The 24346-nt window shown below is 38.6% G+C and overlaps 1 protein-coding gene across 2 annotated transcripts in view; it reads right to left on the bottom strand.

Annotated features, from left to right (window-relative positions):
* Positions 1–24346, bottom strand: part of SIMC1 (SUMO interacting motifs containing 1) — a 77215-nt gene that overhangs the window by 10850 nt on the left and 42019 nt on the right. For both annotated transcript variants that reach the window (XM_053907110.1, XM_053907111.1), the window contains exons 5-7: positions 19169–19323; positions 11951–12103; positions 9671–9799 (exon numbers count right to left, since the gene is read on the bottom strand). In XM_053907110.1, the coding sequence (XP_053763085.1) occupies positions 9671–9799; positions 11951–12103; positions 19169–19323 (437 nt within the window). The remainder of the gene's footprint in view (positions 1–9670; positions 9800–11950; positions 12104–19168; positions 19324–24346) is intronic.

Below are 24346 nucleotides of genomic sequence, written 5' to 3'. Positions count from 1 at the left end.
AAAACACCAGAATCTCAGTGATCTGTGAAACAGTGTCAAGCAATCCATATATGTACTTGAATCCCCAGAATAAGTTGAGAGTTTGGGGCAAAAAAATCCTGGCCAAAATGTTACAGAATTTGATGAAAAACATCAACTCACAGATTTAAGAAGCTCACTAAACCCCAAGCAGGATAAATGTAAAGGAAACCACACCTAGGCATCATAATCAAATTGCTGGAAAAAAAAAATAAAGCAGTCAGAGAAAAAGACACACGATATATAGGGGAACTGCAGTAACATGTTCTAAGAACTTCTCATTAGCAAACCACAGGAGAAAATGGAACAACTTTAAGATAAATGAAGAAAAATTACCTATCAACCTAGAATTTACATCAAGTAAAAACACCACTCATAAATGAAGGTGACATAAAAACATTTCCAGATAAAAGCTGAGAGAATTTATTATAAGTAGACCCGCACTACAAGAATACTTTAAAAAGTAAATTCTTTTGGTAGATAAGAAATGACACCAAATGGAACTTGGAGCTTCAAGAAAGAATACCAGAAATGGTAACGATGTGGGTCTGATGTATACATTTTTTTCTGACACTACAAGCAGTTAACTCAGTTCTGGCGCTCTCTACGTGAAGATAGCATCAGATCCCACAGGTTATGGATCCTATGAGACTCCCTCCACCCTTACTTCAGATGCCACCCTCACATCCAGTTTGTCATCTGTGCTTCTGGATGACTGGCTGTGGATGAGAAGTTCCTAGGTCTCCCTCCTCAGGTTCAATCAATTTGCTAGAATGGCTCACAAAACTCAGAAAAAGATTTTACTTACTAGTTTACCAGCTTCTTATAAAGGGATGTAACTCAGGAACATGGAAGATATACACAGGGCAAGGTATGGGAAGAGGTGAAAAGCTTCCAAGCTCTCTGAGGCTGTTATTCTCCTGGTATCTCCCTGTGTTCACTATCCTGTAAGCTTTCTGAGCCCTGTCCTTTTGGTTTTTTTATAGAGGCTTCATTAGATAGACAGGACGGATTAAATCATTGACTATTTGTGATTGAACTCCATCCCCAGCCTCTCTCCCCATCCCGTAGGAAGGTGGAGGTAGGGGGTTGGGGGCTGGGACACAGTTGGTTCTCCTAACAACCAGCTCCCATACCTACCCTAGGGATATTCCAAAAGCGACTTTATTAACATAATAAAAGGCACCTTTAGCTCTCCTCACTTAGGAAATTCCAAGGGTTTTAGCTCTGTGCCAAAAATGGGATGAAGACCAATTATATATATTTCTTATTATAAATCACAATATCATATGAGGAGGGTAAATATGAAAGACCCTTCCCACATCCTCTCTCTCTCTCTCTCTCTCTCTCAAAAATAAACGTTAAAAGAGAGAGAGAGAGAACGCGTGAGCAGGAGAGGGACAGAGAGAGAGAGGGAGGCACAGAATCCAAAGCAGATTCCAGGCTTTGAGCTGTCAGCACAGAGCCTGACGCGGGGCTCGAACTCATGAACTGTGAGATCATGACCTGTGCCGAAGTCAGACGTTTAACCGACTGAGCCACCCAGGTGCCCCACTCTCTCTCTCTTTTAAAATGTTTTATTGGGGCGCCTGGGTGGCGCAGTCGGTTGGGCGTCTGACTTCAGCTCAGGTCACGATCTCGCGGTCTGTGAGTTCGAGCCCCGCGTCGGGCTCTGGGCTGATGGCTCGGAGCCTGGAGCCTGTTTCCGATTCTGTGTCTCCCTCTCTCTCTGCCCCTCCCCCGTTCATGCTCTGTCTCTCTCTGTCCCAAAAATAAATAAAAAAACGTTGAAAAAAAAAAAATTAATAAAATGTTTTATTTATTTCTGAGAGAGAGAGAGAGAGAGAGAGAGACAGAAAGGGAGAGGGAGGAAGGGGAAGGGGCAGAGAGAGGGTGGGGGACACAGAATCCGAAGCAGGCTCCAGGCTCTGATCTGTTAGCGCTCTGAGCTGGAACTCACGGACCAGACCATGAGATCATAACCTGAGCTGAAGCTGGACGCTCATCCAACTGAGCCACCCAGGTGCCCCATCCCACATCATCTCTTAAATTTGTTTTAAAAGCAACTAAGTGTTTAAAACAAAAATGTGACTTCATTCTGGAGTTTATACCTATGTAAAAGTAAAAGTGTATGACAGTAAAGCACAAGGGATGAGAGCAGGGTAAACGGAAGTACAAGTTTTTAAGATTCTTACATCACGTGTTAAGTGACATAATATTAATTCAAGGCAGACTACAGTAAGTTAAGGATGCATATTCTAAGGGCAATTATTAAAAATAATTTGCTGAAAAGTATTTGATAAAATTCAATATCCACTCACGATGAAAACTAGGAGTAAAAGGGAACTTCTTCAACTTGTTAATGAACATCTACAAAAACCCCCCACAGCTAGCATCATAATTCACGATGAACTTATTTTAATCAATAATTAACTAATGAACTGAATGTTTTCCCCTGGGTCATTAACAAAGGCAAAGATGTCTGCTTTTACCACGACTATTCAACATAGCTGTGGAAGTTCTAGCCAGTGCAGTAAGGCAAGAAAAGGAAATAAAAGGCATAAAGATTCTAGACAGGAAGAAATAAAATTGTCCCTATATACAAGATAACACAGGAAGAAATAAAGACAGGAAGAAATAAAATTGTCCCTATATACAAGATAACACAGATCTATATGGACAATCCCAAGGAATCTTTGGCACAAAAGTATCCATAGAAGGAAAATTGATAAATTGTATTTTATCAACATTTAAAACTTTTGGTCTGTGAAAGACCTTGTTTAGAGGCTGAAAAGAGAAACTACAGAATGGGAGAAAATGCTTGCGAACCACAGATCTGACGAAAAAGTAGTACCTAGAATACAAAAAGATTCTCAAAACTCAACAGTAACAAAGCAAACAATCCATTTAGAAAATGAAGAGAGACATTTCAGTAAAGAAGTTACACTAAGCACATGAGAAGATGTTCACACTCATTAGCTATTAGAGAAATGAAAACCACACTGAGACGCCACCACAGACTTATCAGAACGGCTAACGTCAACAACAGTGGCAACACCAGATGCCGGCTGGGGTGCAGATAAACTGGATCACAAATGTATTGTTGGTGGGCACGTAAAACAGTATAGCTGCTCAGGGAAAGAGTTTGGCAGGTTCTTGAACTAAACATGTCACGGACACATGATACAAACATTATACTCCTTTGTATTTATTCTAGAGATACGAAGACTTCTGTTCACATGAGAATTTGTATACGAGTATTTATAGCAGCTTTATTCATAATAGTCCCAAACTAAACAACAGATATCCTCAATGGGTAAATGGTTACAGAAAATCCAAGATACACTCACACCATGGACTACGATTCAGTAATAAAAAGGGATGAACTACTGATACAATAACCTGAATGAATCTCTAGAGAATTATGCTGAGTGTAAAAAGCCAACCCCAAAAGGTTATATACCGTATGATTCCATTTATAAAATATTCTTTTTTTTTTAAATTTTTTTTTCAACGTTTTGTATTTATTTTTGGGACAGAGAGAGACAGAGCATGGACGGGGGAGGGGCAGAGAGAGAGGGAGACACAGAATCGGAAACAGGCTCCAGGCTCCGAGCCATCAGCCCAGAGCCTGACGCGGGGCTCCAACTCACGGACCGCGAGATCGTGACCTGGCTGAAGTCGGACGCTTAACCGACTGCGCCACCCAGGCGCCCCCATTTATAAAATATTCTTGAAATGACAAAAGTGTAAAAATGGAGAGCAGATTAGTTGCCAGAGGTTAAGAAGGGATGGGGTGGGAGGGAAGGGCATATGGCTATAAAAGGGCAACATGAATAATCCCTGTGGTGATGAAAATGTTCTGTATGTTGGCTTGCACCAATCTAGATGTTCTGGTTGTGATACTGCACTATGGTTTTGTGATACGTTATCACTGGGGAAAACTGGTTAAAGAGTACATGGGATCTCTCTGTATTCTTCCTTGTAACTAATGCAAATATATGTCAAAATAAGAATGTTTTTGATGTTTATTTATTTTTTGATAGAGAATCAGAGCGTGAGTGGGGGAGGGCAGAGAGAGAGAGGAGACACAGAGTCCAAAGCAGGCTACAAGGTCTGAGATGTCAGCACAGAGCCTGATGCGGGGGGGGGGGGGGGCTTGAACTCACGAACTGGGGGATCATGACCTGAGCCGAGAAGTCAGATGCTTAACTGACTGCACCACCGAGGTGCCCCAAAATAAAATTTTAATTAAAAAAAGCTAAAAGCCAATAGGAAAGACTAAATGGAATAACTGAAAATAATCCAAAAGAAGGCAGAAAAGGAGGTAAAAGTGAACAAAGGAGAGACAAATAGGAAGCAAATAGCAAGATGACAGATATAAAACCAACAATTAAATGTAAATGGAATAAATAACTCCCATTAAAAGGTAGGGATTGTCAGCTGACTCAAAAAGCCAGACTCTATGCTATTTACAATAAACATACCCTTTTTTCCTTTAACCTTTTGTTGGACACACAGAAGAGTTGCAAGAATAGTACAAAGAATTCCCAAATGCTGTTAATGCCTTTCACCAAATGCTTATCACATCTTCTTTATCCTTCTGTCTTTGATTTTCAATTTATTTCTCTTAACTATTTGAGGGTAAGCTGCAGACATGATGCCCATTTACCCCTAAATACTTCAGTGTATAATTCCTAAAAACAAGGACATTCTCTTAGATAATCAAATACAATGCTCAAAATCAGGAAATTAACTTTAACATAATATTATCCACAGACTTTAGTCAGATTTTTTTCATTGTCCTCGTAATGCTATTTATAACAAAGGAAAATCAGAGATTACACATTGTATTGTCTGTTTTTACAGTTAGTTCCTTTACTGTACTTTGTCTTTCATGACACTGACATTTTTTAAAAGTGCAGGTCTGTTTTTTTCATAGAATGTTTCTCATTTTGGATTTGTCTGATTATTTTCCCACAATTAGACTGAGGTTATGCGTTTTGGGGCAAGAGTACTACAAGGATTATGTTTTGTTTTTCTCAGTGCATCATATCAAAAGGCACAAGATGCCAACTTACCTTATTGTTGGTGTTAACCTTGATCACTTAGTGACTAAGGTAGGGCCTCCACTATTATTTTTTCCCTATTATAATTAATATCTTGTGGCAATACACTTTGAGATTATGCAAATATCTTGGTACTCCACAAACTTTCACCATTTTAATATCCATTTATACCTAAACTAGCTATTATCATGATGGTTGTCAAATGGCATTTTTTCCCAATTCGCCATTTCTTCTTATATTTATTAATTGGCTTTCAACTGTAAGGAAGAAAGTCCTTTCTCTTCTTTCCTGTCAGTATTAGAATTATAGATTCTTATTTTATTTAATAGTTTTTATAGTCTTTTACTGTCAATATTTATTCTGATGCCAAATTATCCCAGATTTGGTCAGTGAAGCCCTTTAAGCTGGCTCGTGTGTCTTTGGACAAGTCTGAACATTTCCTTACTTTCTGGCACAAGATGTTCCAGGTTCATCTTGTACTTTTCCCTACCTCAGCTGTGGAATTATGCTTTCCTTCAAGGAACTCTTGTTCCTTTTAGGGTAAATTGGTATTTAGAAACAAAGATCTGGGTACTAGGTTAGCTTATTGCCACTCAAGTGTAATTATTTTTATGTTCTCTCAGTGGGCACAGGTAGGAAGAAGATGTATGAATGAATACACACATACACACACACACACACACACAGCACTGTCACACATCTATATCTATTTCTTTATCTTTCCATATTTATTAGAAACCACAAGTTCATATTGATACCTCCAATTCCAATCCAGCACCACAGGGTTCCTTCTATCCTTTCCCCTTTTCATATGTGTAACTCTCTTCTCTGACAGTGAGAAACTTGGCTCTCATTATCCACAATACATTTATTTGTTTAATCCTAGAATACACATAAGATAATTTTTGAATTGTTAACTTAATACCTCTGTGAAAAAGAGTTCAAAATTTATTTACATTTCATTTTCTCTTTAGCCTGAGAATATTTAGTCCAAATACTGTGTTTTAAATTACTTGGACAGATTAGTGGTTGCCAGGGATTGGGGAAGATGGATGGTGTGGCCGTAAAAGGAAAGGGATCCTTGTGGAGATGGAATAGTTCTGCATATCTGGATGGTGCCGGTAGTTCCATGAATCTATGAATCTATACATGTGATCACACTGCACACAAATGAGTGCATGCAAATTGGGTGAAATCTGTATATGATCTGTGGATTATACCAGTGTCGATTTCCTGTTAGTGATATTGTACTATAGTTATGTAAGATGTAATCACTGGGGAAAAAACAGGGTGAAGCGTACGTAGGACTTCTCTGTATTAATTTTTGCAACCTCCTGTGAATCCATAATTATTTAAAAATAGAAAGTGAAAAAAAAAAGTTACTTGGGCTTGTTTTTCCCTCACACCCCTCCCCTCATCCACCTCCCCTCACCCCGGTTATGTTATTTATTTAAAGCACAGATTAGTTTGTCTGTATTCCATGTTAGGCTCTCCCTTGTTGATTTATCTTTCAACTCTCTTGTTGATTTATTTTCCTTTTTGGAGTATATAAAACATTAGAATAGCCCCCAAAGCCTAAAAGTCATAATATACAAAGAAGTTTGTACTTAGAGGTATTATAGCATCACCATCACCACCAGTATCACCATTATCACTCTGGCCTAGTACCTTTTCTCTTCCAGCCCATTGCCTTCCATCCCCTCAATGTAAGCAATTTGATTAGTCTGCCAGTTGCCATTTTTTCAGTCTGCCATTTTTCTTAACTTTGTTCCTTTTTTGACAAATGATCATAATCACGTACATTTAAAAATTTCTCCTTTCTTGCAAAAAGATACATATATTTACTATGCATACTCTTTTGTATTTTGCCTTTTTTATTCAATAATATATTTTGGAAATCAGTTCAGAAAATTTGCTCCTACTTTTATTTATTTGTTTGTTTATTTATTTATTTTTTACCGCTGCATAATACTCCATTGTGTGGATGTACTATGGATATTCAACCACTGCACTATGAATGGGCATTTGGGTTGTTTTTAATGTTTTACAATTATAAACAATGCTGTAGTGAAAATCCTACATATGGTATTTTCATATTGTTAGAAGTGTATCTTCAGGGCAAATTCCTAGAAGTGAGCTTGCTGGGTCAAGAGACAAATGTTCATTTACTTTTGTTAGATAATGCAGAATTCCCAACAGGTCTGCCCCATTTTGCATTCCCACCAGCAACATATGAGTACCTGCTTTCTCAAAACTCTCTCTCTCTGTCTCTTTCTTATTTTTATTTTTTAAAGATTTTATGTTTAAGTAATCTCTACACCCAACATGGGGCTTGAATTCACAACCCTGAAATCAAGAGTCACATGCTCTACTAAGAGCCAGCCAGGTGCCCTCAAAACCTCTCTACTGGAATGTATTTATTGTACTTTAAAATTCTTACTATTTGGGCAGGTGAGAAACGGCACCTCAGCGTAGTTTTAGTTTATATTTCTTTAAATATGAGTGAGGGTGAACATTATAAGAAAACAAAATTACAGCTCAATATCCCTTGTAAACACAGATGCAAAAGCCCTTAATAAAATATTAGTAAATGGAATCTGTCAATACACAAAAAGAGTAACATATCACAACCAAGTACGATTTTTTATTCCAGGAATGGAAGGTTGGTTTAACATTAGGAAATTAATCAGTATAATTCATCACAATGTGATAAAGGAGAAAAATTATGATTATCTCAATAGATGCAGAAAACATATTTCTCAAATTTCAATACCTAGTTTTCATAAAAACACTCCACTATAGAAACTAGAAATAGAAAGAAGCTTCCTCAATCCAACAGACGACCTCTAGGAAACATCTATAGCTAACATTATACTTGGTCAAAGACTGAATATTTTCCCACTAAGATTAGGAATAAGGCAAGGGTATCTGCTCTGATCACTTCTCCAACATTCTATTGGGGGCGCTAGTCCGTGTAATAAGGTAGGAAAAAGAAGCAAAAGGCACACAGATTGGAGAGGAAGATGTTAAACTGCTTTTATTTGCAGAAAATATGGTTGTGTATGTAGAAAATCCTAAGAAAACCACAAAAATATTCTTATTAGATGTAATAAGTGAATTTAGCAAGGTTGCAGCAGGATTTCTACATACTATCAGTGAGTCGCTGGAAAATGATAGGTGCCATGAGTTATGCATTTGTCAAAATCCATGGAATACTTATGCAAATCAGTTTATATAATTTAATTGTGTGTAAATTATACCTAAACTTTAAAGAATTTAAATAAACCAAGGTAAAGGCTATATAAAGTATCTTCTAGTATAATTTGAGTGGTTGCCAATTTGCCCCTTCTGAGTTTTAGAACAGGGTCAGGCTTTATTTAAATTGTTTTTGTCAGTGTTAGGTCTAAATGTGTTTACAGTTACCCATTCCTTAGATTTCCCATCTCTCATAAGAATCTAGGCTTATATGAATGAATGGCATGCGAGTTGGACCCAAATGAAATACTCCCGACAAAGTGATAGAGCGAGCATGGCATTTATGTACGCTTCCTTCAGTCTGACCACTGTCACATATTGCTTCCTTTGAACACTGAACTTGGGATCAAAAAGTCCTGGGTTTGAATTTGTATTATGAATCCAATTAGCTGTGTAACCGTGGACTAATGATTTCACTACTTTAAGTATTTTTCTCATTTGTTAAATAGGAATACCGTATGAAAACGTGAAAATATGAGATAGCTAATGTGACAATGACACATGTCATTGTAGGGACTCAATAAATGTTTTTCTTAATCTCACTGGGGTATTTTAATTAAATCTCTATTACAGTACAATTTGATATGACGTTTTCTTCTAATAGAGGAACCAGAACTGTAGAAGAATAGTCTCGCCTGCCAATTGGGAGTTATGCGATGGGGATCAGAAGTCACACATGGAGCTCTGATAGAGATAATTTACCCAAGAGACACTACTGTACAATGGCTCTCTCATAGTTATTTCCTGTACCAGCAACTATTCATGAATTCATATTCATTCATTTATTTATTTTTCGTCTGGATTCTAAAATTACTGGTTTAAAGAAGGAATCACTGGTCCCTGCCAAGAACTCTATTTCTTTGTCTCCTTCTAAGGGAACACTTTACTAATGCATGCTTAGAGAAATTGAGTTCCTTATTCTTACTGTTTGGGCTTATTCTCCAGGTCCAACTGTTTTCATTCTTGGCTGACCTCTTCTTCCGCTAATATTGGACATGCCTATTTCATTCATCCACCAAGCCTTTAGTGAACATTTAAATCAGGCTCTATGATTGAGGATCAGAGAACAGCTGAACCTTGAGGGATGAGTAAAGTTCTCAGCCAAATGAATCAAATAAGAAACTGCAGGCTCCAGTTAAGGCATCCTGCCTGTTCTCAAGAGGTTATGCCTTAGTTTCAAATAATCAGTTGAGAACCTCTTTATTTCAAAAGACTAACGAGACAGAAACTATCCCTCCTTCTCGTCTTTCCCAATTGAACTACTGTTTGGAATTTTCTTTTGAAATTCTGTTCCCAGAACATAAAACAGAAACAAAAGTAAGACTCACCTCTGACTCCTCTCAGGAATGTCCAGCACAAATCCAAACATCATCTCAGCAATTTTATTGGAGCTGCAGGTGGGGGTCCTGTCTACCTCTACAGCTATAGACAGCATCCTTTGCAGCTGACACACAATCCTGAGTCCAGAACACAGAACACAAGTGAGTGGGACCGTCTGGCAAGGAGCCACCCTGCTAGCTGGGAGGAGGCCCCCACCAGTGTACTAAAGGATCTTGTAAAGCACCTACTAGGTCAGGGAGAACTACCTGAGCCATCAGCATGCTTTTATTTAGAAGTTTCACCTACCTGAATCCCTTCTGCCAGCTCATACTATCTGAACCACTGAACCTGTGGTTGAGCTGTAAAAGCAAGCTACTTTTAAATTCAAAAATAGAAAATAGGATCTAGAGAACTTTAAAGATCATCTCACCTGTAACTTCTCTATTTTCCAGATAAAGAAACAGGTCCAGAATGACTATCAATTATTTGAATTTCTTTGATATGGGAGAAAATACATATTTATCATATAGTTCTCCTGTTACTGGTTCCCTTATAGTTATCCTTTACTAAGTTCAGTCTCAGAACTTCAACTGGTAGACCGTGACCCTCTCTCCCATCAGATCTAAATGGGGGAGATAGCCAGGCTGATGTGACCAAAAGAATGTAGGCCACCCCGCAGAAAGATGGGCCTGGCGTGAAGTCAGTCTTTTCTAACATGCATTATTATTTGTGATGGAAGAAAGGGCTGTTTTCAGAAAATCTGCAGCTAGTAACACAATAGGTGGCCCAGGGGCTTTGGCATCAGTTTCTGGCTCTGCAATGACAAGCCGTTCAACTTTTGACAAATTACTAAACTGCTCTGAGCCCAAGTCTTCTCATCTCTAAATAGAGGAAATAATACTACCTATTTCATAAAGTTGTGAGTGCTGTGTAAGATATTTGGCAGATACACACTCATTAATGGTAGATGGTAGTGCTTACTGTTGTTATTAAGATCACGATAAACTGACTTTTAGAGGGAATTATTTTTATTTCTACTCCTATTTACTTATAATAAATCATAGTAATTTAGATTATAATATAGACTATCTTCCACTGAAGGCACAGTGTCTGCCCGTCTGTTAGGTCTCTATAACTGGAGTTCTAGGATAACCCTACTTTAGTGCCTCCCCCAATCTGTCAAGCAAATGCTTTATCATTCTAAACATTCTCCTTTTATTTATTTTTTTTAATTTTTATTAAAAAAAAAATTTTTTTTAACGTTTATTTATTTTTGGGACAGAGAGAGACAGAGCATGAACGGGGGAGGGGCAGAGAGAGAGGGAGACACAGAATCGGAAGCAGTCTCCAGGCTCCGAGCCATCAGCCCAGAGCCCGATGCGGGGCTCGAACTCACGGACCGCGAGATCGTGACCTTGAGCTGAAGTCGGACGCTCAACCGACTGAGCCACCCAGGCGCCCCTAAACATTCTCCTTTTAGATACAAGATTGTCTGTTAGTTAAAACCCATAGGCCTTATACGTAAATCAGATCGATGCAACCAGATTATAAAATAGCATTGTGAATTTAGGCACAAATGCTGTATTTGAAATGTCAAGCGTGACTGGCTTTTAACAATATGGCTGACTTGGAATAGTAGGTTACTTGTGCAATGACGGCTCTGGATCTAAAATCCTGGCCTCTCTCAAAAAATGCCAAGACCACTCTCAATCCCATAAAAGAAATGCCAGGAAATCTCTTTTCAGTGTGGTCTGAGGTGATGGGGTCTTTTCAGTGTGGTCTGAGGTGATGGGGACTGCCCTGTTCTGTTCTAACAGGCTGTTATAACCTGTTGGAATCTGCAGGTTAAACTGCTACTCTTCTCCCAGGCCTGAAGGAGAGACATGAAGGTCCCTGAAGGCTACAGGCTGCTGGAACACCCACTATCCATGATTCTTGCTCTTCTTTTGTTGGTGGACAGCTGAAGTAATGAGTAGCTGTAACCCTGTACCGTCTCTGGGAATCCAGGGGATGGAAGTCAGTATCCCCTAGCTTTCGTTTCACTTCAGCTTTGTGAATTTATGTTCACTTAGTGAAGTCTTATTTATCTAAGAGGGAAATCATCTGCTTTTGTTTAGCTTTGGCATTAGAATTTAGCCTTTAGTCAAACTAAGATAGTCTTTAGTAAGAATCAGTCTATGTTATAAGAGCTAACTAATTTTGTGGAAACTTCTTCTAGGAAAGGTGCTGTTCTCTAAAGCAATAAATCCCAATAGCCCTGGGAAAGACAACTTCTGTCTGCCCCTTACAGCTGATTGGTGTTCTTTGTCAGGTTAGGCTGGGGAGAAGGATGGCTACTGGTGGCCTTCAAGATTCCTGTTCCTGAAGAGGTTTGATTTCCATTTGTGGGTTGAGTTAATCCGTCTTCAGTCACTACTTTGACTAACCACTTGATAACATCCCTGTAGTGGAAAATAAGAAAAAAAAAAAAAAGTTTAAACTTCTGTCTTATGGTATGATAATCAAAACTGCAGCCTTAACCTAGGTTCCAAGGCCCAAGATTTCCCCAAAGGCAACCAAGAGGGCTCTTTGGAGATTTTCAATATTTAAATAAGTCTAATGGAAACCCCACATTTAACTGTAGTAAGGTTATAAGAGCTAACTAAAATACTGACATTTTTGTGAGTTCTAATTATTGAAAGGCACCTCTGAGGTCAGAGAGTACTATCTATGGCCTCTTGAGCAGGTGGAAAGTTAGACCTGATGACCAAAGAGGTCCTTGCTGGCTTTCTATGATTAGGTATCATCCATTAATGCTAGTAAACAAGGTTTAGAGTATATGCAATGGAGTCATACTTTCTATAGGGTGTAGGCTCTTAAAGTTAGTAAGGTAAAAACATCTCACATTCTCATACAGTCAAAATTGCTTTTGATGATCACTTAGGTAACCCAGGTAAAAATGGTGGACTTAATACACACTTCTAATATTCTTCCTTCCTAAAATCCCACTAATATTAGACTAAATAATTCTTTTAAAGAGCCACAAGGGAGAAGAGAAAAGGGAGACAACGGTGAAATTTTAGAAGATGGAAAGAAAATGAAGTATAGTCACAAAATAGAATATTACATAGTAGTGAAAACAAACTACAGTGATAAGTAACACTATGGACAAATCTTACACTCTATAATATAAAGTGGAAAATAAAAGTCCCAACAGATTCTGTATAGCATGATATCCTTTAATATATAGCAGGAAGGAACTAAAATAAAAACATATACTTTACAGGAACGCATAAACTAAAACTACATAAAAAAGTAAAGGAATTGATAAACATTCAAGATGCTGATCACTTTGGGTGCAGGAAGGTGCAAAAGTAGGTGATGGAGGACGGATATATGGTTAGATGCAGGTAACCGTCAAGGTCCCAGCCTTTGATTTGGGGAGTGAGTTACGAGATGCTGATTATAAAATCAAAGGTAACCAATTAACTAATTAAATAAGGCAAGTGTATCATGCTTTCAGGATGATTTTTAATCTAAATCTATGACTTTAACAAAGGGATGGATTTTAAGTGACTTAGCAGGATTGAGAAAGCTGAATCCTAAACTAGCAGTAGAGAAGAGCAATCCTATGTAAGCATATTTACCAAAAAAGAAAAAGAATCCTCAATAAGCTCTGCAAAAGACAGTGCAAGTTTTCTCTGAAGCGAGGATGAAAGGATGTAAGGGAAAACGAATATGATGGTTTGTAAGCTCTTTAAGAGAAATTTAGACCCTACACTGCAGGTTAACATCGTGGAGAGATAAAACAGAGGGTCTCTGGACGAGGACACCAGGCACAGTTGGGAGGCAAGGGCATCAAAGCATAACAGCAGCACTAAGTGAACATATGCTGAGTGCAGAGACCCTGGCTATTTTCCCACACTTGTCTTCTAAAAACCTGGCATCCCGGTCTTTACCCTTCATGTGGGAAACTGGAAGTCTTCTCTGGAAAACCCATCCAGCCCAAGAGGAAAGACTTAAAGACATGACGAGGTATTTTCTAAGAACAGGGAAGTGTAGAAATGATGAGCCCTCCCGTGGACTCAGCTTCCATCAGCTGTTGAGTCTGTCACAACACAGGTTACCAAGGTTTATTACACACTTATGGAGATATTCTAATAAGAGAGATAAGCACCAAAATAGCCAAAACCAACTCTCCCCTCACCCTAAAAAAGCAACTTGGGAGAAAATAAGACTATACAGAGAATAAACAAAAACGAAGGCTATCTAAATGTCCATCAACTAATGAATGGATAAAGAAGATGTGGTTTATATACACAATGGAATACTATTTGGCAATGAGAAAGAATGAAATCTGGCCATTTGCAGCAACATGGATGGAACTGGAGGGTATTATGCTAAGCGAAATAAGTCAGTCAGAGAAAGACAGATATCATATGTTTTCACTCATATGTGGAACTTGAGAAACTTAACAGAAGACCATGGGGGAGGGGAAGGGGAAAAAATAGTTACAGAGAGGGAAGGAGGCAAACCATAAGAGACTCTTAAATACAGAGAACTGAGGGTTGATGGGGGAGGGCAGGGGAGAGGAGAAATGGGGTGATGGGCATTGAGGAGGGCATTTGTTAGGATGAGCACTGGGTGTTGTATGTAAGCGATGAATCACGGGAATCTACCCCCAAAACCAAGAGCACACTGTATATACTGTATGTTAGCCAACCTGACAATAAATTATATTAAAAAAACAAAAACAAAGGCTATAATTAGTGTCACCAAAGATATGAGGAAATACAGACCCATGAAAGAAGAAAACAAGAACAGAATACTATTTATTAATTTAATTTTTTTTAACTTTATTTATTTTTGAGAGAGACAGAGATAGTGTGAGCAGGGGAGGGTGGGTGAGTGGAGTGGGTGGAGTGGGAGAGGGAGAGACAGAGAGACAGAGAGAGACAGAGAGAGAGAGAGAGAGAATCCCAAGTAGGTTCTGTGCTGTCAGCACAGAGCCTGATGCGGGGCTCAAATTCATGAAACTATGAGATCATGACCTGAGCCAAAACCAAGAGTTGGACACCTAACCCACTGAGCCACCCAGGTGTCCCATATTTATTATTTTAAAAAAGAAACATTTAGAGACAAAGTAAAAGAGCCCTTGGAAATTAAAAACATGATAGCAGAGATAAAAACTCTTTTCCAGGAATGAAGGATGTTCCTAGACTGAAATGGCACACTGAAGGCCCAGAACAACGGATGAATACAGACCTACAACAAGCATACTGGGCAAAACAAGTAGGATTCTAAAAACTTTCAGAGGAAAAAATTAGGGCATATACAAAGAATCAGTAATCAAGGTAGTTATGACTTTTTAACAGCAAATGTGGAAGACAATGGAAGATTTCCTGCAGTACTCTGTAGAAAAGTTATTGCTAATCTAAATATCTATACTCAGTTATCAGTCAACATATAGGAAGATAAAATATTTTCAGATATATAACATCTCAAAATTTTACTTTCCACATCCCTTTCTAAGAAGCTACTGGAGACCGATCCATCAAATGAGGGAGTAAACCAATAAAGAGAAGACACAGGACAAATAAACGAAAGATCCAACTTTTGGAAACAAAGGAAATTCTCACATTTAGGATAAAAGCTGGCAAAAAGGACAACTAATCCAGAATGAAGGAGGTCAAACAGTTCCACCACAGATCTTCAAGAATATGACGACCCAGTACAAATAAACATCGAGGGGAGATTTAGACCAAATAGAGAATTTGGGGTTGACTTCCAATATGCAAAAAGAATACAGGGGAACTAAAAATAAGGCAATTATTAACTGTAAGGAAACACAAAGGTATGAATTAAAGGAAAAATAATCATAGTTTATTTAGGACTTGGCTCAACTCTGACTAGCATACATCGTTGTAACAATAGAAACATTGAATACTGATCTGAACAAAATTATGATATAAATAAATTAATAGCATGGGGGCAGGGAAACATGTGTGTGCCCAGGAGGAGGTAGGGAGGAAAAAGAGTTAACTACTCTCTTTTTTTTTTTTTTTTTAATGTTTATTCATTTTTGAGACAGAGAGAGACAGAGCATGAATGGGGGAAGGTCAGAGAGAGATGGAGACACAGAATCCGAAACAGGCTCCAGGCTCTGAGCTGTCAGCACAGAGCCCGACGCGGGGCTCGAACTCACGGACCGCGAGATCATGACCTGACTGAAGTTGGCTGCTTAAGCAACTGAGCCACCCAGGCGCCCCTTAACTACTCTTATTTCATGTGGAAAGTCAATAGATAATAGCTAATAATGAAAAATCAAGAATTAGCAACATAAACATGTTATTTAGCCATACAGAGGTAAATATTAAAAAAATCACTTAAACGAGTGGAAAGTAGCTACCCCTGTGGAAAAGAAAAATGCAGGTGAGGGAACCTGGGAACTAGTGTATTTCTTAAACCTTATAGAACTAGTTTACTCTTTGTATGCACAGTTAAAAAAGAAAAGAAAACCCCGTAAGACCAGGATAATATAGAGACTGACTTTTAAACCCTCATATCTTTGAGACAAGAAATAACAAATGCTGGCAAGGATGTGGACAAAAGGGACTCCTCCTGCACTATTGGGAATGTAAGTTGGTGCAACCACTGGGGAAACAGTATGGAAGTTCATCAAAAATTTAATAACAGAAAAAAACGTATGATCCACTTATCCCACTGGTGTGTATTTAAAGGAAATGAAAACACTAATTTGAAAAGACAGATGCACTACTATGTTTACTGCAGTATTATTTACAATAGCTAAGACATGGAAGCAACCTAAGTGTCCACCAATAGATGGATGGATGAAAAAGATGTGATATATATATGTACATACACACATACATACAAAGGAATATTACTCAGCCATGAGAAAGAGTGAGATCTTGCCATTTATAAGAACATGGATGGACCAAGAAGATATTACACTAGATGAAGTAAGTCAGAAAAAGACAAATACCATATGATTTCACTTATTTGTGGAATGTAAAAACACAAAACAAACAAAAGAAACAGACTTGTAAATACAGAAAACAAACTGGTGGTTGCCAGAGGGCAGGGGTTTGGAGGATGAGTAAAATAGGTGAAGGGGACTGGGGGGGTATAGACTACCAGTTACAGAATGAATAAGTCACAGGTATGAAAGGTACAGCATGGGGAACATTGTCAATGATATTATAAAAGTGTAGTATGGTGACAGATGGTGGCCACACTTCGTAATATATAGAGATGTTGAATCACTGTGTTGTATACGTGAAACTGATAAACATTGTGTGTCAACTATACTTCAATAAAAAAAAAAAAGCCCTCATCTTTGAGGTTCAGTTTATATACAATAAATTGCACACAGATTTTTATTTGATGAGTTTTGGTAAATATATATATACATCTGTGTAACCATAACCTCAATCTAAGATCAATCTTTAGTGTCCCTAAATTGTTATTTTTCTATTTAAAACCCAACTATGCTGGGGTACTTGGGTGGCTAAGTCAGTGGAGCATCCAACTTTGGCTCAGGTCATGATCTCGGTTTGTGAGTTCAAGCCCTGCATTGGGCTCACTGCTGTCAGCACAGAGCCTACTTTGGATCCTCTGTCCCCCTCTCCCGCCCATGCTCTCACTCTAATAAAAAATAAAACATTAAAAAAACAAAAAACTACCTAACTACACTATCCTGTGCTCTTTGTAGATCTACTTACTGATTTTCTATTCTATAATCATTAACATTTAAACTTTACAGAAAATGCCACATCTATGAAAATGGGTATGGGCATGCAAACTAAGGGGGGAAGCTGACTGATGCTCAAAACAGTATGAAGCTTCCTCTTTTTTGTTCTTTTTATTAAAGTAGTTACAACAGTCAATATCCCATATTGGCCTATAGAAAACTATTTTTAACAAACATACAAGAACATATGAGAATGTAAATATGAGTGGAAGAGTTTCAATGATGCTGTTAAAAAGAAAAAAAGGATGCTGGTACACTAGCTTGGTGAAAACCATTTCCAAAAAAAGTAAGGACTGGAGTGCCCGGGTAGCTCAGTTGGTTAAGCATCCGACTCTTGATTTCTGCTCAAGTTGTGATCCTGTAGTTCACGAGTTCGAGCTAATGTTGGGCTCTGCACACAGCATGGAGCTTGCTTATGATTCTCTGTCTCTCCCTCTCTCTGTACCTCCCCCACTCGTGCTGTCTCTCTCAAAATAAATAAACTTAAAAAAAAAATGGGGGGCGCCTGGTGCTTCAGTTGGTTGGGTATCCGACTTCAGCTCAGGTCATGATCTCACTGTGTGTGAGTTCAAGCCATGCATCAGGCTCTGTGCTTACATCTCAGAGCCTGGAGCCTGCTTTGGATTCTGTGTCTCCTCTCTCTGCCCCTCCACACACTTGCACTCTGCCTCTCTGTCTCACACAAAAAAATTTTTTTTAAATTAAAAAAAACAAAAGAACCCACGAGTTGTAGTTCCAGGAAGAAAATTCCAGCCTGAGATTGCCACCCTAGAAATCACATTTTCTCCTATTCATATAAGGATATAGTAGTTCCCTGTCCTGAAGCTTCCAGAAGCTCCCACTTGCCCTGATTCTACAAAAAAAGAATACATGCTTGCTACCATCTTGTACCTTATTGTTAGCCTCAGGACCTATTATATTACTTTTTAGAAACTAATAGTGACAAATGAGAGTTCTCCTGAGGTACTCAGGGAGATGGAAATAAATCTAGGTTTATAAAAGCTGTGAAAAGTTTTATGCAAGTTAAGGTTTTCCCTTAGATCTCCTGAGGCTGTCTGGACAATTCTGAAATACACCAAAGGACGTCTGACAGTCTTGAGAAAAACCAAAAACCATGAAGGCTGTGGTGCTCAACACACGGTTGGTACAGAGAGATTTTCTTTTAGAATCGTCTGTAGTTCTTTTTTTTTTTTTTAAGTTTATTTATTTATTTTTGAGAGAGACACAGTACAAGCAGGGGGAGGGCAGAGAAAGAGTGGGAGAGATAGAGAATCCCAAGCAGGCTCTGCATTGTCAGCACAGAGCCCAATGCGTGGCTCGAACTCACGAACCACGAGATCATGACCTGAGCTGAAGTTAGATGCTTAACCGACTGAGCCACACAGATGCCTCTAGGATCATCTATAATTTTTTTTTGTTTTTGTTTATTTATATTGAGATCGAGTGAGAAAGCATGTGCACGTGGAAGAGGCAGAGAGGGAATCTCAAGCAGGCTCCATACTGTCAGCATGGAGCCTGATGCTGGGCTGGAACTCACGAACTGTGAGATCATGACCTGAGCCGAGATCAAGAGTTAGACGCTTAACCGACTGAGCCACTCGGGCACTCCTTGTCTATAGTTTTAATAACTATCCCTGTTATATTATTGTGTGACTATGAAACTTCATCCATTTGATGTTCTCCAGCCTTGAGTAGCTGCCCACCTATGGCTCCTACTTCTTAACATCCCTGAGCTCAGGTGCTAGTTAGTTACCTGACATTGTGGGGCTGCTTGTCACAGGACAGCACAGTGCTTGCAATGGACTGCTGCAGGTGCTGTCGTTGCCTCCTCAGGATCTGCTGGAAGTCATCTTCCAGGGTCTGTACCACATAACGCAGAAAAAGGACTCTCCCAGGCAGATTTTGCCCCTGTAGAAGAAAGAATGAGAAGTATTTCCTCTCAATTTCCTGATGAGTGAGCATTCGGTTCTCCTAAATATGAAGCCCAAGAGAAGGCCATGCATCACGAAGTATGTCTGTACCTAAAAGAGAAGCTCCTGAGAGAGAGCAGGCAATCGAGGTTGTTTTAAAAGAGGGAAAACAGGGCAATCCCAGAGCCTGGAGGCTCAGGACTGTAGACTTCCTAATTTTAAGAGATAGATAGCCATGAGAAGTCGTCTCTCACTAAACTTGACTATCAGTCTCAGGATAAACCTCAAACTGTGGGTATCAGAATAGAGAGACAAAAACTGGTTCCTATATGATCCTGTTGAGCTGCTGGATCAAGCAGTCATGATGTCCATACCACTGCTGAACTTCTAGTAACGTGAGCTGATTCACATCTTTATTGTTTAAGCAAGTTGAGTTTTCTGTTACAGGTGAAATGATTCTAACTGAGAAAGCTGAACTGTTGTAGGTAAAGAGCATGGGCTTTGATGGCACAGAGATCTTATGTATTTATTTTTGTTTGATTGTTTTAAACCCAGATCTATACTCATTCAACTTGCCCTTCTGAGTTTCACTGTCTCTTGATTTAAGTGGTGATAATTTTAAGTATACAAAAGCCAGTATAAATACCTGTGACATGCCAAGCAGACATGCACCATTTGTTGATTTCCCTTTACTGGGAGATAAGTGCTGGGACGTAGGACCAGGAGCTCGGGCTTTCAAACTTCAAAGAATAAGGCCCCAAACTGTTTCTGGATTCTTTAGGAACTTTTCAAACAGCAGGGGGTTGGTATATACTCTGAGAATATAAACTCATGGACTAGGGTACAGTTTAGTAAGCAGGAAAACGAATAAACATTGTAAGCACATATGATTTCTTTTTTTAAGAGGTGAGAGGGGCACCTGGGTGGCACAGTCAGTTGAGTGTTGACTTTGGCTCAGGTCATGATCTCACAGTTCATGGGTTTGAGCCCCACATTGGGCTCTGTGCTGGCAGCTCAGAGCCTGGAACCTGCTTTGGATTCTGTGTCTCCCTCTCTCTCTGGTCCTCCCCTACTCATGCTCTGTCTCTCAAAAATAAATAAACATTAAAAAATTCTAAAATAAATAAATAAATAGGTAAGGATGTGATAACTTTGTCTTCCAATGTGCATACTTTTTTCTAATCCTCATTAATTAGTGCAAATGATTTTTTAAAAGTTTATTTATTTTTGAGAGAGAGTGTGCACAAGCTGGGAGGGGCAGAGAGATAGGATCCCAGGCAGGCTTTGCACTGTCAACGTGTAAGTGGGGCTTGAACACACAAACCATGAGATCGTGACCTGAGCCGAAATCAAGAGTTTGATGCTTAACCAACTGAGCCACCCAGGCACTCTGGTGCAATTTTTTTTAAAATCAAGTAATTATGCTAGATTTATGATGAAAGTCTTTCACTAACACCACTCTCCACTACTGCTTGCCCCCTGCAGTACCCTAGAGTGAAATTTTACTCTTCTGAAAGTTACTCTAAACATCTCTAAAAAATGCTCATATCATTACTTCTTGATTTATCAACTTTAGACATTATTGGCTTCTGCTGTGTTAGATAAAGATTTAATTCACTTATGCCACTTCCCCATTTCTCTTCCTAAAATAACTATCTCAATTTATGTTCCATCATCTACAGATAGTATCTCTTGACACCCAATTTTATAAGATAAAGATGCTATAAAAGCCCTACTACTCAGAGATCCTATCCCTTTTCACTTCCTAATCTTTATCATCTAGTGCTTTCCATTGTCAAGGCTAAAATTGTTTTGTTTTGTATATAAATTGATTCTAAATATTATAACTAAATAGTGTTTACAGTATGAGGACTATGTTAAAATTATTTACTACACTGGAAATCCATATAGTACACTAAGAAAATAATTTCTTTCTTGTTAAGCTTTTTGATTTTCTTAAAGTTTCTTTTTTATCCTCCCTATATTGCCTACAAATATCACTTTACTTCTTTTAACTCCTCAAGAATGGTGTTGAATCTTGAGAATATCCTTCTTTCCCTTTTTTTTTTTTTTTCATTTTTAAAAACAACTTTTTTGGGGCGCCTGGGTGGCTTAGTTGGTTAAGCGCCCAACTTTGGCTCAGGTCATGATCTTGCAGTTTATGGGTTTGACGCCCACATTGGGCTCTGTGCTGACAGCTCAGAGCCTGGAGCCTGCTTCAGATTCCGTGTTTCCCTCTCTCTCTGTCTCTCTCCCACTCAGGCTCTGTCTCTCTCAAAAATAAATAAACATTAAAAAAGAAAAACCAACTTTATTGACAACCCTTATAAATTCACCCACTTTAAATGTGCAATTCAATGATTTGTTGTAAATTTACTGAGCATGGTAACCATGGCCATAACCAATTTTTAGAATATCTTTATAACTGAAATAAGATCCCTCATGCCTATTTACAGTTAGTTCCCGTTCCCATCTCTAGTCCCAGGCAACCACTCCTCTATGGCTCTACTGATTTGCCCTTCTGGACATTTCATATACGGAGAACTATACACTATATGACCTTGTGTAAGTGGCTTCCTTTTATGTAGCTTAATATTTTTTGAGGTTTGTCCATGTCACGGCATATATCAAGAGCACTTTTTTTAATTACCGAATAGCATTCCCATGTATGAAGATAGCACATTTTGTTTACCCGATTGTTTTTTTAATTTTTTTTACTTTTATTTATTTTTGAGAAACAGAGTGAGACAAAGCGTGAGTGGGGGAGGGGCAGAGAAAGAAGGAGACACAGAATCTGAAGCAGGCTCCAGGCTCTGTGCAAGCGGTCAGCACAGAACCTGATGTGGGGCTCGAACCCACAAATTGTGAGATCATGACCTGAGCCAAAGTCGGAGGCTCAACTGACTGAGCCACCCAGGTGTCCCTATCCATTCAATTGTTGATGGACATTTGGGTTGTTTCCACTTTTTGGCTATTATGAATAAGGCTGCTATGAACATTCACATGTAAGCCTTTGTTAGACATATATTTTCATTTTTCTTGGGTCAGTATCTGGAAGCTGAATAGCTGGGTCATATGATAAGTTTATGTTTAATTTTTTAAAGGAACTGTCAAACTGTTTTCGACAGTGGCTGTTCCATTTACATTCCCACCAGTAATGTATCAGACTTCCTGTATCTCTACTTTCTTGCCAGCATTTGTTATTGCCTACTTTCTTTTTAAAATTGTGGTAAAAAGACATATAACATAAACTTAACTATCTTAACCATTTATTTTTTATTTTTGAGAGAGAGCACAAGTAAGGGAGGGGCAGAGAAAGAGAGGGAAACACAGAATCCTAATCAGGCTCCAGTCTCTGAGCTGTCAGCCAGAGCCTGATGCACGGCTCAAACCCACAAACTGTGAGATCATGACCTGAGCTGAAGTCGGATGCTTAACCGACTGAGCCATCCAGGGGCCCTGTATTTTTTTTTTTTTTAAGTAGGCCTCATGCCTAGCATGGAGCCCAACATGGGGCCTGACATCAAGACCTGGGCTGAGACCAAGAGTCGGATGCTAACCAACGGAGCCACCCCTATCTTAATCATTTTTCAGTATATTCATGTAGTTGTGCAACAGATCTCCTGAACTTTTCCATCTTGCAAAATGAAACTTTACACACAATGAACAATCATGTCCCATTTCCCCCTCCCCCTAGCCTCTGGTAACCAACATTCTATTTGCTTTTTATATTAATGACAGCTATAGATACTTTGTGTATGTCAAATTATACAGGGTCTTTTTATGACTGGCTTATTTCACTTAGTATAATACCCTCATTATGGTACCATCGATGTTGTAGCATATGGGATTTCCTTCCTATTTAAAGCAGAATATTTCACTGTACCTGTATATGCCACATTTTGTTTACCTTGTCATCTACGGATGGACGTTTGGGTTGCTTCCACTTCTTGGCTTTTGTGAATAATGCTGCTATGAACATGGGTGTGCAAATATCTCTTCAAGACACTTCTTTCAATTCTTTTACACGTATAAACATGTGGGAATATATGAAGTGGGATTGATGGATCATATAATAATTTTTTAAAATTTTTTGAAGAAACACCATATAGTTTTCCACAGTGGTCGTACAATTTTACAATCCTACCCACAGTGGGCAAGTGTTCTCATTTCTCTACAAATTTGCCACAACTCGTGACTTATTTTCTGTTAAAAAATTTTGTTTTAATAGTGGTCATCCTGAATGGGTGTGAGATGATATCTCATTGTGGTTTTGATGTGCCATTGTTTGTGATTTAGTGATGTTGAGCATCCTTTCATATGCTTGTTGGCCACTTGTATATCATCTTTGGAGAAATGGCCATTCAAGTCCTTTGCCCTTTTAAAAATCAGATTATTTTGTTGTTCAATTTTCCCTTTAATTCTGTCAGTTTTGTAATAAAATGTTTAAATGTTGTTGAGTTAAGGAGCTCTTTATATATTCAGGATATTAACCCTTTATCAGATATGCAATTTTAAAATGTCTTCCCCTGGGCACCTGATTGGCTCAGTTGGTTGAGTGCCCGACTCGATTTTGGCTTAGGTTGTGATCTCACAGTTGTGGGATGGAGCCTGCATGGGATTGTTTCTCTGTCTCTCTGCCCTCCTCTGCTCATGCTTGTGCATGTGTGAAATCTCTCTTAAAAAAAAAAGTGAAAAAAATACTTTATAAAAAAATAACAAAATGTTTTCTATTCCATAGACTGTCTTTTAATTCCAGATTGTGTTTTTTGGTGCACACGTTTTAAACTTTGATGTAGTCCCATTTGCCTATTTTTGCCTTTTTTTTTTTTTTTTTTTGCCGGTATCTTTGGTGTCATATCAGAGAAAAATGTAAAATCCAATTGTCATGAAGCTTTCCCCTATATTTTCTAAGAGTTTTATAGTTTTTGGCATGATGTAAGAGATCTTTGATCCATTTTGAGATAATTTTTGTATATGGTATTGGATAAGAGTCCAACTTCATTCTTTTGCATATGGCT

This window comes from Panthera pardus, unplaced genomic scaffold (assembly GCF_024362965.1).
Source record: "Panthera pardus isolate Hobbes unplaced genomic scaffold, ASM2436296v1 HiC_scaffold_2, whole genome shotgun sequence".
Lineage (NCBI taxonomy): Eukaryota > Metazoa > Chordata > Mammalia > Carnivora > Felidae > Panthera > Panthera pardus.
Note: the sequence above shows the minus strand (reverse complement) of the source record. Positions and strands in the feature narration are given on the sequence as shown.